Raw genomic sequence first — 18543 nt, forward strand, 5'->3', positions numbered from 1 at the left:
CAAGCATCTTCGTTTCTTCTGGTCTTGTGGCCATTCTGTCTGGACAAAGATGTCTGGTGGTTTTTCTCTGAAAATGATCTTGTACCCTTGCTTGACTGTTTTCTGGACCCTTTGGTCCTTGACTTTCTCCGCCCATACCTTCCAAAAAGATGCCAACCTGGCACCCACCTGGGGTCAAAAAGACTTCTCCGGTTTCTTAGCAGTCTGAGTGGCCTTAGACTTCACGTTCTGAAGAAAGGAACTTTGTGAGCCACTTCAATGGGGTCTCGTATATTCTCGGCCTGGTCTATATGACCTGGCCTCCTGTGCCCTTCTGAACTCTGATTGGCCTGACCGAGCGGTTTTCTGTCTCCCTTTGGTTCTCTGTGGTAGCAGACCCGACTTCCCTCCAGTAGCTCGTGTGAAAGCTTCCTCCAGGGTGTCCCCGAATAGCATCCTGCCATTGTATGGAATGTTACAAAGTGCCTGTTTCGAGGTACTGTCGGCCACCCAATGGCGCAACCATAGGGCCCTTTTCGCCGTTACTGAAAAAGTTATAAGTCTTGCGGGCAGTTTTACTAGGTCTATAGAGGCTTCTGCCAAAAAGAGAGATGAAGTTCCTCCATCGCCGAAATGATTCTGGCCCTCTCTACATCAGACTTCAGGGCCATCTCCACATTTGTGGCCCAGACCTTTAGGGCCCTGGAGATCAAGGTTAGGGCCATGGCCTGGCGGCAGGCTGCCCCAGCCGTTGAATAGATCTTCTTTAGATCTGTGTCTGTGTGCCTGTCCATTGGGTCTCTGAAGGTTGTAGAATCCTGCAAAGGCAAGGACACCTGCCTTGCTAAGCGCTAAAAAGCTGCATCTACCCCTGGAGCTGATTCCCAAAAGGCAGCCTCTGGGGTCTTAAATGGGTATAATCTTAAAAAGCAATTTTGTAGGTTTGCCTTCCTTTCTGGTTTTTCCCATTCCCCCTCGAATAATTCGCAAATCTCCGTCATGAACGAGAAGGTTGCCCCGTGCTTCTTTAGGTTAGGGAAATAACTCTTAACCTTTTCCAGTGGTTGGATGTCTTGTTCCCAGTCTATGGCCTCCTTCACTACTACAATGTAAGGCTCTATGAGCTGGAAGTCGAATAAATATTCTGCCAGTTCATCAGAGTCTGATGAGTCTCCTGAAGAAATTTCCAGCATCTGTGGTGAGTCTCGCTTCTGCTTAGATGCACTCTTGACTCTAGGTTTAGTCTCAGAAGTACTTGCGCCTGAGACCAACTGCATACTCTCAGTCACCGCCTCATGAAGATATTCCTTTATCTTAGCTCCTCTGTTTCTCTATCTGTGGCTACTTCTCTTATGCATTCTGCGCACAAAAGCTTTTCAGGCGTGGATGTCACTGAACAAGTCCAGCAGAGGCCTTCGGAGGGATGGCCCCTTCTCACACTTTGTTCTGCCACTATAGCAGTCTGAGCAGTCTTGTGGCCTGAGCTGGCCATTGCTTGGGGTCTATGTCCTGAGCGTGACCCAGATGCCTGCGGAGATTTTGAGCGGTGGTGGGACTTTTTCCTCCGCAAATGTCTTTTTTTAGGGCTTCTGCTCCTATAAAGACAAAACACCTTATTAGCCTGGTGTATTGCACTCTTTTGTTTGTGGCCCCCGTAGACCCCCCCTACCTTTCCGACGATCTTCGTGCACTTTGGGGCTGTGGTGAGCTTATACTGCAGCAATAAAAAGACAGGATTTTAAAATAAGAAAAAATCTCCTAGTCTATCCTCTCTCTTTTTTTTTAACTCTGGCATTTAAAGGAAATAACTTTACCTTATTACAGGATGTGGTGTCACTCGGGTGGCAGCAGATTTAGAAAATATCTGAAAGCTGTAAACACATGGGTTATGCATTAAGGATATTCAGTGGTCATAGCCTAGTAAACACTGACACAGCCCAGCCACCCCTCCCCCTCTCCACAGGAAACTCACCAGTATACTTCCCTCACTAGCTGTGGCAAACAGCCTGGAACTTCCTGGCCCTCCGAGCTTTATGGTGAGCATTGCTAGGCGGCGCCTGTCACCTCCGCCCCCACAGCCCCGCCCCCCATGATGTCATCGCCGACGACAGAAAGCACAGGGGAGGCGGCTCCTAGGGAGCAGAAAAAGAGTGCACGATCTTCTGGCAACACCACAGCCATAATGGTAAGCTCTTTAAGCCTTTAGTCTGCCCGCATTGCTCCGGCACCTAGAGCGTCCAGTGTGATAAAATGATCCCCCTTTATTGTTCTGGATCTTCCAACCCAGGAGAGGCTTGAACCTGGGCGGGTGGGTTCGGTAGGGGGGTGTAGTCTATTCCACGAGCATGCTGGCCTTGAGTCCAACCAAAAAAAGAGAACAAGGGCGGGGGAGGAAGGGCTCCCTTTTTATCAGCTAGGAGAAGGTGGTCCTGAGAGATTGGAGAGAGGGGTTAACCCATTGTGTGCTGACGTGAGGCTGGCCAGGAAAGTACTAATTATTTTCTGAAACTGCATTAATTTAAAGAACCCACTTTTTATGCACTTCCTAAGACCTGTAAGGACATCACCAATCCTCCAGGAACACGCATAATATGGGGAACTGGTTCCTAAACTGAGAATATGAGTATAATACTGTATATTCAGGTATACATATTGATAGCACATGGAGGGTCTTTTCTGCTCACTGGAGCCAGGGTATTGAATTAAAATTCACAGAGCTCCAGTCAGTAATATTGTCTTCCAGCAGAGGTCTAAATCAAAATCTTCATATCACAGTACCCCTCCTCTTATAACACAATCTGGTTCTTACATCAGTGTCCTCAGCCCCCCCCCTTCACATTAAGATCCCCCCTTTTCATCACAGTCCTTCTTTCAAAACAGTGTCTTTAGCCCCCTGCACAGTAGTGTTCTCAATCTCCCTTTTATATCACACCCCCCTTTCTTCACAGCAGTGTCCTCAAATCCCCTTCCCCCCATGGTAGTGTTCTCAGCACCCTTTCACAGTATTGCCCTCAGCACCCCTTCACATCAGTGTTCTAAGCCCCCCTTCACTGCATTTTCCTCTGCCCCTCTTTGCATCACCCCACCCTCACATTACTGTCCTCAGCCCCCCTGTACATCACCCCCATCCTTCACAGTAGTGTCCTCACTGTCCTACGTTCTTACTTTGCACCTTTTCATACTGTACACAGTTTGTAGGGTAGGAGGCATAGCAGGTCTAGATGGGGGCTACACAACTTTTCATGTTGATAAGCTGGTAATTGGTTTCTAGGACTGTCATTTTTCCTAATAACGAATAATATAACTTGGAAAGTTAACTCGAGTAGCTCTAGCCCTCTGTCCATAACTGTCATGCCTCCCGCTACCAGCTTAACAGTGAGAATGACAGGTTTGGTGGATGGAGGCAAAAAACAGCTCCTAAGTGGTGCAACCACAGTGGTCTGGGTGGGACAGTGACTCTGACCGGATCTGGACCACAGTGTGCCATTTAGTGATGTCTATTCTAGAGAAACATTACGCTTCCTTATTTAATTGGAAGGAAGCCACTCTATTGGCTTTAGAGGTGGAGGGGTTAAATTCAAGCATTCCACATGATAAGAGTATATCTGTAGCTATACAAATTTTAGATTAAATCATTATGCCAGTGCAAAATAAATGTATTATCCGTGTATTCAGGTCCATTTTGAAACATAATGCTTTTAGTTTTGCTGACTCCCGCTACCTTCAGGTGCAGGGGATGGCGATGGGGATTATATATGCCAGTCCTGCACTAATCATCACCTGGGGGCTGGGAACATACAATTTCTAGTGATGGGGACTAGTCTGTACACCTGTGATATGTGTTAACGTTGCACAGGCATATAGCTGACATCCTCATCATTTGGACAGGCACTGAACAATTACTAACAGAGTGTTATAGAAAAAATTAAATTTGAATGAAATGTATCATTCACTATAAATTCTGATAAGGACGAAATCTCTTTTTTGGATTTGTCATTTGACCTCTCCAGATGTTGATAGGGGAGAAAAATCATTGATACTTCCTATTAAAAAAAAACAGCTACATATAGTATACTACATGCCATTATTACTCAGCCTAATTTTCTGATTAAGTAATTTCCATATATTCCATATCTAAGGCTAGGGAAAAAATTCTTCTGATAATGCAGATGTTAGATCAGAAGCTGATAATCTTTATACCAGATTCAGACACAGAAAATATAGTAATAAAATATTAAATATAGTTCATTAAGGACCTAAAAATAAGCCTAGGGACAACTTTAAGGCTGCAATACATGGCTTGAATCCTGTCTAATTCCTGCTAAAGCAGCCAAAAATTAAGCCATGGGTGGCCCTGTCAAAAATGGGTTAAACTAGTGAAATCTATATGTGTATGGCTTGCCATACACAAAAGGGTAACCAGCTAGTAAACCAGAACACTACATCTATCATAATTATTACTGGATATAGTCAACATATCAATATCATACAAAGCTTGCCTAAACATTGTTATCTCTTAAATTATCAAATACTGAGTCAAATTCTTCAAAAACTTCCTGACATCACATTTAGGTGTGCTAAACATTTAAAATATTCACAGGTACATAATCATTCTAAGACTTAATAAGTGTGTTAATACATGTCCAGTGAGGGGTAGCTTTAGGTGTAAGACATGCAATCAGTCTCTACATCCAAACAATTAAGACTTCCAAATGGGGACCTTTACTTTTGTAAGTATTTTGTGAACTGCTCTAAGATGGGAATGGTCTACCTAATGTTTTGTCAATGTGCTGCCTGTTATGTAGTCAAAACCGATCACATTCAAGGTCTAAAAGATGGAGATTTACACTCATCAGTGGCACAACACTTTGCTTATCATCATATGATCCTGCTGGGGCCAGATTCTTAACAATTGACCATATCTCTATGCCAAAAAAGAGGAGATACTAATAAATAGTTGTTACATATTAAAAAGCCATAGAATATCCTGGCCCCAGTTAAAAAAATGTTTTGGTCCTTTATATTGTTTCCCTGTTTTGTTATACATATATTGTGTTTGTTTATGATTATATGTTTATCTGGATTCCAATATTTGTGCAATCATGGTTTCCGTTTATAGGGATGGTGTGGGTCATGTTGAGCAGTATTTGCCCGTTTCTCCTTTTGGGAGACTGTGTGCTGCTGATTTCCCCCATTTTTCAGTATCCCCCTAAGGGGCATTAGACTTGCTAGTAGGAGGAGGTACAGATCTACACTCAACTTTCACTTCACTTCAGCCTGTGACTTCATCATATTGTTTACAACATAGGATAGGAAGGGAAGAGAGCAGGCATGTCATTTTCTCCCATTGCAACAGTGAACAGACCTTAGTACACCTTTAGGATGCTGAATGTAAGACAATTTTGGGAAAGGTCCCTGTGCCAAGCATCCCTGGGCATTTTTACAACATAGAGACCCTTCTGTTTTACTGTCCTCTGTGAAGAGGCTAATTATCATTCTTATTTCTTTTTCATAGCCATTAGTTAGACCTAACACCACTACCCCATAGGGTTTTTTTTGTGATACTTTATATTTATATATATATATATATATATATATATATATATACACAGTCGGGTCCATAAATATTGGGACATCGACACAATTCTAATCTTTCTGGCTCTATACAGCACCATAACAACAAACAACAGTTTGTATATGTGCCTCCCACTTTTTTAAGGGACCAAAAGTAATGGGACAATTGGCTGCTCAGCTGTTCCATGGTCAGGTGTGTGTTATTCCCTCAGTATCCCATTTACAAGGAGCAGATAAAAGGTCCAGAGTTAATTTCAAGTGTGCTATTTGCATTTGGAATCTGTTGCTGTCAACTCTCAATATGAGATCCAAAGAGCTGTCGCTATCAGTAAAGCAAGCCATCTTTAGGCTGAAAAAACAAAATAAAGCCATCAGAGAGATAGAAAAAACATTAGGTGTGGCCAAATCAACCGTTTGTAACATCCTTAAAAAGAAAGAACGGTGAGCTCAGCAACACCAAAAGACCCGGAAGACCATGGAAAACAATTGTGGTGGATGACCGACGAATTCTTTCCCTGGTGAAGAAAACACCCTTCACAACAGTTGGTCAGATCAAGAACACTCTCCAGGAGGTAGGTGTATGTGTGTCAAAGTCAACAATCAAGAGCAGACTGGTGAGCCTCAAAAACAGGAAAACCAGATAGGAGTTTGTCAAACAACATCTAAAAAAGCCTTCACAGTTCTGGAACAACATCCTATGGACAGATGAGACCAAGATCAACTTGAACCAGAGTGATGGGAAGAGAAGAGTATGGAGAAGGAAATGAACTGCTCATGATCCAAAGCATACCACCTCATCAGTGAAGCATGGTGGTGGTAGTGTCATGGCGTGGGCATGTATGGCTGCCAATGGAACTGGTTCTCTTGTATTTATTGATGATGTGAATGCTGACAAAAGCAGCAGGATGAATTCTTAAGTGTTACGGGCAATATTATCTGCTCATATTCAGCAAAATGCTTCAGAACTCATTGGACGGAGCTTCACAGTGCAGATGGACAATGACCTGAAGCATACTGCGAAAGCAACCAAAGAGTTTTTTAAGGGAAAGAAGTGGAATGTTATGCAATGGCCAAGTCAATCACCTGACCTGAATCCGATTGAGCATGCATTTCACTTGCTGAAGACAAAACTAAAGGGAAAATGCCCCATGAACAAGCAGGAACTGAAGACAGTTGCAGTAGAGGCCTGGCAGAGCATCACCAGGGATGAAACCCAGCATCTGGTGATGTCTATGCGTTCCAGACTTCAGGCTGTAATTAACTGCAAAGGATTTACAAGCAAGTATTAAAAAGTGAAAGTTGGATGATTGTTAATCTGTTCCATTACTTTTGGTCCCTTAAAAAGTGGGAGGCACATATACAAACTGTTGTAATTCCTACACCTTTCACCTGATTTGGATGTCAATACCCTCAAATTAAAGCTGAAAGTCTGCAGTTAAAGCACATCTTGTTTGTTTCATGATATATTTGTTTCTTTAAATAATGTCTTGATCCTCTGAATTGTATGTGCATCCTTAAAAAAGTAGACTTTCTTCCAAAAAAAAAAAAGTGATGAAAAAAAAATCTGCATATGCAAGAGTTTATGTTATGTACACAATAATTGGGCAGTGGATCAATGTATGACCTTAACCAATATAAATGCTTGCTATTCTATTTTGTTTTTGTATAATTCACAGTAGGATAAGTTAAAAAGTGTGAATCACTCCCTCTGACTTTGTTCCCTTTTCCATTCTATAAAATCATATAGATTATTATTTTATATTTATTTTTTCCAAAAAAAAACAGAGGTGCTTCTCTACTTTCCTACACAATTAACTGTAACTTTTAACATAGTTTTGACCCCTGTGCTTCTATTCGCTTTTTTACAAGTTAGACTTTTGTCCCTATTACATTTTCTTTCCCTTTCAGCCAATGAATGATTTTTTTTGTGCTCGTACATTTTGTTTCTCTTTACATACAAACAATACCATTCTATTGCACCATTCACAATACTCCAATTGAAAATTGTTTTTCCCAAGCTATTATTATAAAATGCCTAACTTGGTGGAAAAAAAGATAAGCAGCTTTAACATGTCTCCATTTATTACAGGTATTTATCCAACACATCGTTCTCTGGACAAACAGGACGTATCTATGTAACAGACAATAATTTGGTCCACACTGATCACCACTACAAGATTTGGAGCCTTGTGCGCGATTCTGTAGGGCATCCAACATGGGTTACTGTGGGAGGCTGGCATGAAGGTAAAATAGAAGTGGAGGAAGGTTTGTGGCAGAATCGAATTAAAAAACATGAACCAGCATCAGTAGTGACTCCACGTACCAAACTCAGAGTGGTAACTCTGGTGGAACATCCTTTTGTTTTCACACGAGAGGTTGATGCTGATGGCAGTTGCCCAGCTGGCCAAATGTGTTTGGATCCTCGGACTAATAACTCTGCCTTTTTAGATTTGCTATTTCAAGAACTTAACTCCCCAAATGGCTCTGTACCATTGGAATACAAAACATGCTGTTATGGTTACTGCATTGACTTATTAGAAAAATTATCTGAAGATCTTGGGTTCGATTTTGAACTGTATATTGTTGGAGATGGAAAGTATGGTGCACGAAAGGGGGATCTCTGGACAGGATTAGTTGGGGACTTGTTGAGTGGAGCAGCCCACATGGCTGTCAGCTCTTTTAGCATCAACTCAGCTCGAAGTACTGTTATTGACTTCACCAGCCCTTTTTACTCAACGAGTCTTGGTATCCTGGTGAGAATGCGAGACACTGCTTCTCCTATTGGAGCCTTTATGTGGCCCTTACACTGGTCCATGTGGTTGGGTATATTTGTGGCTTTGCATATTACAGCGTTGTTTCTCACATTCTATGAATGGAAAAGTCCTTTTGGCATGACCCCACATGGACGCAACCGTGTAAAGATCTTCTCTTATTCTTCTGCCCTCAACTTATGTTATGCTATTCTCTTTGGGAGAACAGTCTCAAGTAAAACACCCAAATGTTGCACAGGCAGAGTTCTTATGAACCTTTGGGCCATTTTCTGCCTACTTGTCTTGTCAAGTTACACTGCAAACCTTGCTGCAGTCATGGTAGGAGAGAAGACCTTTGAGGTTTTGACTGGAATCCATGATCCAAAGGTAAGTAGCCTATATGTACTATAAGAAATAATGTTATATATAATATGTGTATGTGTAGTTCAGGGCTAATAATGCCTACTTCTTATTAGGACATGTAAAATCCTCATTTAACTAGCTTTATGACTAACAGATAGCTCTAAGATCTGCTTTTTCTCATTATGATAATTTTTGCCATGTATTTTCAGGAGAGGGTAGATATCTACCAGATTCCTTTATTCTTCCTGAAGATCTCCCAGTCTCCAGCCACAGCCCTAAAAGTCGTATCATCTTGCAGGCTGTGTTAGATTCAACGTTTGTTGCTTTTTAGAATTCAATATGGTGTATTGATCTAAAATTCATGGTATCTGGTGTGAACCTAGAACAAAGGTGGGACCTTGAGGGAAAGTCAGTCTCAGGAAAGAAGTTTTAGTTACAGAGAAGAAGACGGTAGTAAGGCATGATGTGCAGGTTTTGTGTCTTACTCAGTTAGGTATTATCAGCTCTGCAGCTTGGAACATGCTTTCGCAGCTTGCATGTCTCCTGGGAGGATGAATCTTTAATGCATAACCACATACTGCCCTGTTATCTTCAAAAAATGTGAGAAGCTGAAAGATCCTATTAATACCCCACAGTTTGCACACCACCAGCTAATGACCAGCCCTTGAACAGTGATAATCATTTCCTGATGTAAGGTGCCAGAAATCTATTTCAACTGTAACACAGGCCTAAAACTGGCCACACATTATACAATTTCTTGTTCAGTTTCCTTTGGATTTGCCTTCAACTATGTAGTGCAAGGGCCAGCCTTATTGCATACAAATTGAAAGTGTTTAGGTCTGACCTCATATTATATGTTTTGGTAAATCCAGTGGAGGATGGTGTTTTTATTACCCACCCCCCCGCTCGCTGTCGGTCCTCTGTCACTTACCTCATCTAGGTAGCGGGCATCGGGTAGCGGTGGGCATCCGGAAACAGGCATCGGCAGGCATCGGTGGGCATCAAGCATCAGGCATTGGCGGGCGGGTTTCAGACCTGCTACTGATTGGCTGGGAGGAGGATCAGTGTTACAACAGCAAATATTAATTCACTGATGCAATACACCTGGTTGGGCTCTGGACGCAATGCTCTGCGTCCAGAGCCCACACTATTTTGAAGCCTATTAAAGCTACTGGCTCTAATCAGGTGCTTCAAAAAATAGCCCTGCCATTGTAATTCATGCACCTGGCGTCCTGCAAGAGGCCGCACGCATGGATAGGGGGGCAGTGGCATGAATAGGGGGGCGGCGCCCATGCGCCCTAAATGGATGGGCCGCCCCTGGGTAAATCTAAAGGAAAATTTTATAATGCATACTGTACTCTACTCTTCTAGCTAGTCAGTTCTGTGTGGGAAGAATATGGGGCCTGTTTCTTCTAGAGAGGTAAACTGTGAGGCTCAGAAGTTAGGACAGGCTACTGATTTGGTCATGTTTGCTCTGGCTGTAGGAAGTTTTTTCAAAGTTGGATGTAAACGCCTCTCTTTCTGCCTTACAACCTCAGAAAATCATAACATCACTGCAATCCCTTGTGCATTTTTGTTTGACTCTACTGGTGTGCAGACTATAGATTAATGTGTTCTATGAAGCTGTGTATTGTACAGTATATAAGGGAAAGGTACTGTGTATGGAGTATTAAAGTAGTAAATTAAACATGAGTACAGAGCTCTTAGTAATGTTGGATGGTATATATGTGTGCACATGGGCTGGGCACTAAGTGGGTTTTGATAATCTTAAGATTCACTTTAGAAGTCTGGTCATCTCTTTCCAAGGTTATCAATCATATAGATAAGGCAAGACCTGCAAATAAATAAGTTCTCTGTGCTACAGCATGAATTTACTAAAGGACTGCCTGAACAGTTTTCAGTCTCCAGAAGGTGATTACTTTAAATGCGGACCTTGATTTCATTTTGCGGTGTTAGAACCCTTGTTGACCATTTATGAAGTTATTTTCCTGGAGTTTCTTGTCTAGTGGGTTTCTTCTAAGGTATTCTCCACCTGTATGGCAATTGGTGAAATGGCTTCAATCCAGTGGCTGCTTTGATTTATAATTCATCATATTCACCACCAAGGGTTATATGGATTATGTTTTTCAGCCATTTCTCATCTATTTCGGTTCTCCGTGTGAGATATAACTCACCTCATTTAGTTTTATATCCATTGTTGGCATCAACAATTCAAAATTGAGAGGCGATTGTATATTCATTCCATTTGATGTTTAGCAGTCATACAGTATATGTATGGCTAATGTTGTTGTGTATGTTAAATGGTTTTAGAGGTTTTGTTTCCTGGCAGGTTCCAGGAGATAATCAAAAAACTAAAATTTCTACTACTTTTTGATTTAATTTAAATGTTTTTCTGTTCTCTTTTTTGATTGTTTTTGTATATATGTATTTTGATTGAACTCAAAGGCAATACTTGAAGCTCTTCCTTTTTCTTTTTTTGCTATTTTGATATTTGGAGTCGGATCTGTGTCTGTCCCTTTTTTTCTCTCTCTCTCTCAGGGCTCACCTCCCTAGAAACATTACTTTCAGCAGTGTCACAACGAGTCTTTACAAAACATGACCTTATTGTTTCAGACACATTTTGCTTGTTCTAAATCCCCCAAGAAATGCAAAACTGTCATGGAAACCAACAATCTATTCATCGAGTAATGTAGCAATGAGGGATCCCCAGGCAACATGACTCTGGTCCACTTGCAAGTTCCATCACCTACACCTGTACTAAGCATACAGAGTGTCTTCATAGTACATAAAGCAGTTAGTATTTATACATTTCCTAAAATGTTCACAACAAAGAAAAAATACTATAAAAAATACAAATATTAGCAACCATGGTTTGCCATTTTGAAGTTGTCATTTTTCCCACAATTCTTTGCAATTTTAAGATTTTTTTTTCACAAAATTGTCATTGTAATAGGTTATTTCTCTCACATGGCATGTGCATACAACAAATGACACCCCAAAACACATTCTGCTACTCCTCCTGAGTATGGCGATACCACATGTGTGGGAATTTTTCATGGCCTAGCCAATATAGAGAGGCCCAACATGCAGGGAGCACCATCAGGTGTTCTAGGAGCATAAATTACACATCTAACTTGTTGATTACCTTATTACACTTTTGAAGGCCCTGGAGCACCAGGACAATGGAATTGCCCACAAAATGACCCAATTTTGTACAGCTAACACCCCAACCTATAATCTATGAGGCATAACGAGTCTTTTGAACGGTTCATTTTTTTCCAGAAGTTTTTGGAAAATGTGGAAAAAAAATGAAAACACATTTTTCTTTACACAAAGTTGTCCATTTTTAAGATATTTCCAATACATAGCATGTACATACAGTGCCTTGCAAAAGTATTCACCCCCTTGGCTTTTTACCTTTTTTTATTACATTACAGCCTTTAGTTCAATGTTTTTTTTAATCTGAATTATATGTGATGAGTCAGAACACAATAGTCTAAGTTGGTGAAGTAAAATTAGAAAAATATATACATAAAACTATTTTTTAGAAATAAAAAAATGATAATTGGCATGTGTGTATGTATTCACCCCCTTTGTTATGAAGCCCATAAAAAGCTCTGGTGCAATCAATTACCTTCAGAAGTCACATAATTAGTGAAATGATGTCCACCTGTGTGCAATCTAAGTGTCACATGATCTGTCATTACATATGCACAACTTTTTGAAAGGCCCCAGAGGCTGCAACACCTAAGCAAGAGGCACCACTAACCAAACACTGCCATGAAAACCAAGGAACTCTCCAAAAAAGTAAGGGACAATGTTGTTGAGAAGTACAAGTCAGGGTTAGGTTATAAAAAAATATCAAAATCTTTAATGATCTCTAGGAGCACCATCAAATCTATCATAACCAAATGGAAAGAACATGGCACAACAGCAAACCTGCCAAGAGACGGACGCACACCAAAACTCACGGACCGGGCAAAGAGGGCATTAATCAGAGAGGCAGCACAGAGAACTAAGGTAACCCCGGAGGAGCTGCAGAGTTCCACGGCAGAGACTGGAGTATCTGTACATAGGACGACAATAAGCCGTACGCTCCATAGAGTTGGGCTTTATGGCAGAGTGGCCAGAATAAAGCCATTACTTTCAGCAAAAAAACAAAATGGCACATTTTGAGTTTGTGAAAAGGCATGTAGGAGACTCCCAAAATGTGTGGAGGAAGGTGCTCTGGTCTGATGAGACTAAAATGTTACTTTTTGGCTATCAAAGAAAACGCTATGTCTGGCACAAACCCAACACATCACATCACCCAAAGAACACCATCCCCACAGTGAAACATGGTGGTGGCAGCATCATGTTGTGGGATGTTTTCAGCAGTCAGGACTGGGAAACTGGTCAGAGTTGAGGAAAAGATGGATGTGCTAAATATAGGGATATTCTTGAGAAAAACTTGTACCACTCTGTGTGTGATTTGAGGCTAGGACAGAGGTTCACCTTCCAGCAGGACAATGACCCCAAACACACTGCTAAAGCAACACTTGAGTGGTTTAAGGGGAAACATGTAAATGTGTTGGAATAGCCTAGTCAAAGCCCAGACCTCAATCCAATAGAAAATCTGTGGTCAGACTTAAATATTGCTGTTCCCAAGCGCAAACCATCCAACTTGAAGGAGCTGGAGCAGTTTTGCAAGTAGGAATGGGCAAAAATCCCAGGGGTAAGATGTGGCGAGCTCATAGAGATTTATCCAAAGTGACTTGGAGCTGTGATAGCCGCAAAAGGTGGCTCTACAAAGTATTGACTTTAGGGGGGTGAATAGTTATGCACATTGACTTTTTCTGTTATTTTGTCCTATTTGTTGTTTGCTTCACAATAAAAAAAAAAAATCTTCAAAGTTGTGGCCATGTTCTGTAAATTAAATAATGTAAATCTTCAAACAATCCATGTTAATTCCAGGTAGTGAGGCAACAAAACACGAAAAATACTGGGGGGTGAATACTTTTGCAAGACACTGCAGCAAAAATGACACCCCAAAATACATTCTGCTACTCTTCCTGAGTATGGCGATACCACATGTGTGGGACTTTTACACAGCCTGGCAACATACAGAAGCCCAACATTGAAGTAGCACCTTCAGGCATTCTAGGAGCATAAATTACACATCTCATGTCTCAACCACCTATTACACTTTTAAAGGCCCTGGAGCACCAGGACAAAGGAAACGCTCACAAAATGACCCCATTTTGGAAAGCTAACACCCCAACATATACAGTATCTCACAAAAGTGAGTACACCCCTCACATTTTTGTATATACTTTATTATATCTTTTCATGTTATAACACTGAAGAAATTACACTTTGCTACAATGTAAAGTAGTGAGTATACGGCTTATATAACAGTGTAAATTTGCTGTCCCCTCAAAATAAATCAACACACAGCCATTAATATCTAAACCGCTGGCAACAAAAGTGAGTACACCCCTGAAAATGTCCAAATTGGGCCCAATTAGCCATTTTCCCTCCCTGGTGTCATGTGACTCGTTAGTGTTACAAGGTCTCAGGTGTGAATAGGGAGCAAGTGTGTTAAATTTGGTGTTATCGCTCTCACTCTCTACTACTGGTCACTGGAAGTTCAACATGGCACCTCATGGCAAACTCTCTAAGGATCTGAAAAAAAGAATTGTTGCTCTACATAAAGATGGCCTAGGCTATAAGAAGATTGCCAAGACCCTGAAAATGAGCTGCAGCATGGTGGCCAAGACCATACAGCGGTTTAACAGGACAGGTTCCCCTCAGAACAGACCTCGCCATGGTCTCCAGACCTAAACACTATTTAGCATCTGTGGGGCATCCTCAAATGGAAGGTGGAGGAGCGCAAGGTCTTTAATATCCACTTTCCACTAATATCCAGTGCCATTTCTTCAGTGTCGTCACATGAAAAGATATAATAAAATATTTACAAAAATGTAAGTCTTTTGAATGGTTCATCTTTTTCCAGAGGTAGGAAAAAAATTAAAACGCATTTTTTTTTTACACAAAGTTGTCCATTTCTAAGGTATTTCCAACACATAGCATGTACATAGCAAAAATGACACCCCAAAATACATTCTGCTACTCCTCCTGAGTATAGAGATACCACGTGTGGGACTTTTACATAGCCTGGCCACATACAGAGGGCCAACATGCAAGGAACAGGTGTTCTAGGGACGCTTAGCATGCACATACAAAGAATTACACCCCAAAATACATTATGCTGAGCAAAGGGTAAACAAAAGATTACCTGTGGTTTTAGTAGTGCAGTTGTCCACAGGAGGATAGCACTGGTCCAGGCAGCAGGCAGGGGCTTGGTCAGCAACAGCAAATGCAATTGTCCAGGCAGGAATACTATCTATAGTCAGTACAGGCAGCAGGCAGGGATACTGTGCATATACAGTCCAGGGTCAGTGCAGGCAGAGATATCACCAGAAGAGCCAAAATATTGGTCCTGGTAGTAGGCAGGAACATGGTCCATGTGGTGTGGTCAGTTCATGCGACAGGCAGAGGCATGATGAAGTCCTACAGGCAGAAGTAGGGCCTCGTTCAGGACAGAATGGGGACAGGGGTTGAGGCTACTCCCACCCAAATCTCTTTGAAGCCTTGGAGACTCCAAACTCTAATCTAGCAATGAGAAAACAAAAAAAAATATTTTCTTCATTCAGAAAAACAATTCTGGAGCCCCTCACATATGTGAGACCCCTGTGTTATGAATCCCACTAGCCCAGTAGCAGGGTACAAGATCAGTACAAGAGGCAGGCAAAAAAACATGGTCAAACAGTCCAGGGTCAGTTCCAGATCAGGCAGAGGTAGGTACAAAAGCGTCAGGCAAAGGCGTGGTCAAATAACAAGAGAGGGTCAGTTTAAGAGCAAGCAGTGGCATAAGGTGTGTGAAGGTAAATGGCAGGAACTGAGGATTATGTTTACCATACTTCACTAATAATTTAGTGAAGTATGGTAAAGGTGGAAACAGTCACCTATGCAGAGGGCTGGTTGGGATGGACACTGGGGACAATAATAAGTGGTGTCTCTTCTAACTCCTCCTGTTGAGCACTTTTTTCTGACGTTTTTGTCCTGTTGGGAAAGTGGCGTTTAGAGAGTCTGCTAATCACATTGGATCAAATGTTTTCTGGTGGGCTTTCAGAAATATAAGGGCAGTGATGATTTCCTCCTGGTAGCCAAGGAAGGGTTGGGGGCTTGCGGTAGATTATATAGGAGTTGTATATGGCCAAATGAAACAAATAAATTGATACTTTTTTATACCAATGGAATGTTCGTCTTGTGGCAAGGTAGGGTTCGAGCATTTGGTTGTTGAAGTTGACTCCCCCTCATGAACAAATTGTATTCATGGATACATGTTGGCTTTTGGATTGGGCCATTCCTTCAGGGGATCTCCACGTAAGTATTATTGTGGATTGAAGACAGCATGTAGATATTCCTTCTGCCCCTCCACTGTACAGCCAGAATTTCCTCATTACGCAGACTCGCCGTCTCCCCTCTTCTTAACTTCTTGTTGACGAGCCTTTAAGGAAAGCCCTTCCTGTTCTTTCTTATGGTGCCACATGCTGGAGTGTTCTTCCTGAGAAGGTTGCGAAACAGGGGCAAACTCGTATAGAACTTGTCTACATACAGGTGGTAGCTTTTCTCCAGGAATGGGTATATGAGTTCCCAAATGACTTTCCCACTTGATCCTATGTAGTCTGGGCAATTAGAGGGATGCAGCTGGGTGTCCTTCCCTTCATATACCATGAAGGCATATGTACACCCTGTGGCTCGGTCACATCATTTATACACCTTCACCCCTTAGCGGGCCCTTTTGCTGGGAATAAATTGCTTGATTCCCAGCCTGCCAGTAAATTTGATAAGTGACTCATCCGCGCATATGTGTTGGTCTGGGGTAAACAACTGAGGGAAAGTTTCAGAAAAATAACTTAGTAGTGGCCGAATTTTATAAAGCCTATCATAATTTGAGTCATTTCGGGGAGGGCACTGGGTATTGTCATTATAGTGTAGGAACCTCATAATCATGAGATATCTGGTTCTGGGCATTACTGCGGAGAAGATCGGCATGTGGTGGATGGGATGGGTTGACCAATATGAACGTAATTAATTTTTTTGGGTTAATCCCATACAGAATGTGAGGCCCAAAAAATTCTCTTTACTCGTAGGCTCTTCACTCGTAGGGACGGGCATAATAAAAGTGGTGGGAGGGGCAAGAAATGTCCCCACCCATCACATATGGGATGCTGGTAGACAGTAAAATATTACTGTTTAAACCAGTTTGTGTCAGTTATGTGTACTTACCTTTGATTGGCTTAAGATGTCTGTAACGGTCCTGGCACGAGTAAAGACCTATAAAAGAAAGAAAAATGTGTCATAACAGTGCAGTCAGCAGGATCAAGAGAAAGAAGCACATCTGCAGTCGTGCCATGGAATCATTTCTGCGCCAGATGATGGAGCGGGCCAGATCCGACGATGGAGAACAGTGGCTTCGGTCATGTTTGTCTATGCCTCCCCCTTCATCCTCGGCTTACAGGGCTCCACATTCAGCTCCTTCGGCTTCTCCACGTCCTCATTTCTACCACGATCCTATGGTGGATGTCGCCCCTATGGTTCCTCGGGATCTTCCTCCTGTTGCGACTGCCTCTTCCTCCCGTTGGGGACCGCCCATTGACCCTGTGATGCAAGATCCCTCATTCGGAGCTGTTCGGGATGGTCTCGGCTACTCTCCGGTCGCAAAAGACAGCGCATGCGCAATACGGCCTGCGGTTTTGAAGAGAAGAATCTGTAAGCGCCCGCAAAAATTTGAATCCCCTTTGAGGCCACAGGATTCTGCAGGAGAAGTAAATAAGACATGTCTCAAGAAAAAAAGTAGAAAACGTCTTTTGAATGTCAAATTGCCTTATAACATTGCTCACTGCTCAGAAGGTAATACCTTAGGAATTAACTCCTCAGTTGCTGGAGAATTATTTGTGGATGTGCCTGCTGTTGATGTTGTCGCTATGAAAACTAGCAATACCCAAGTTACTGTGGCTGCTAATTCCACGGCTGCTGATGTGGTTCCACAAGGCCTTGTTCAAGCTGCACAGTCTAATTTGCAAATGTCCAGAGGTGAGTCTTTAGATGCCTCACTTTTACAAGACTTTGCTTTGTCTATGTCTAAATTGTTGTCAAAATTGTTACCTGCTTCTGTGTTACCTCATTCTACTCCACAAGCTGGATTAACCTCTGTGTGAAGAGATAATATGCATACTACTGTAGATTCTCTTGTAATACAAAATATTGCTTTGTCGGCTCCTGCTGTCTGCTGATCCTTCTCCTACGACGGTGTCTCTTATACCTGAATCGTGTATGAAAGAAGTTCTTTCTTGCGAATTGTCATTGTTAGGTTTACATTTAAATATTGCCATAAAAGAAAAGATATGGAAAGGAGACTATGTTAATTTACTTTCCTTATTGCCTTCTGTAAAAGACAATAGGCTTAAAATAAAAAAAAAAGATGGTGAAAAATTTGAGGATGAATGGCGAAGGTCTGGTCCTCATAATTTCATCAATTGGTTGCAAGCATTTAGCATATATGCTAGTATTATGGGTGAAAAACATCCTGAATTGTGCAGTGGTCTATTCCAACATGTAGAGATCATTTTGGAGGCATACAAGAATTTTCCAGGTATGTCCTGGTTCTTTTACGATGAGTCTTTTCGGCAAAAGCCTTCTGTACATAAATCGCTAAAATGGGGTATGAAAGATGTTGGCCTTTGGCTAAATCTATTGTTGCCACAGAAACAAGCTGTTAAACCACTTACGCCTATTGCTGGACCTTTTCGTAAAGGATTGTGTTTAATTT

At 41.8% G+C, this 18543-nt stretch overlaps 1 protein-coding gene across 1 annotated transcript in view; it reads left to right on the forward strand.

The window, feature by feature from the left end:
- GRIN3B (glutamate ionotropic receptor NMDA type subunit 3B) overlaps window positions 1–18543 on the forward strand; it is a 204889-nt gene that overhangs the window by 55119 nt on the left and 131227 nt on the right. Inside the window, exon 3 of the mRNA XM_073594110.1 lies at window positions 7643–8690. Within this exon, the coding sequence (XP_073450211.1) occupies window positions 7643–8690 (1048 nt within the window). The remainder of the gene's footprint in view (window positions 1–7642; window positions 8691–18543) is intronic.

This window comes from Aquarana catesbeiana, linkage group LG01 (assembly GCF_042186555.1).
Source record: "Aquarana catesbeiana isolate 2022-GZ linkage group LG01, ASM4218655v1, whole genome shotgun sequence".
In the NCBI taxonomy this organism is placed as follows: Eukaryota; Metazoa; Chordata; class Amphibia; order Anura; family Ranidae; genus Aquarana; species Aquarana catesbeiana.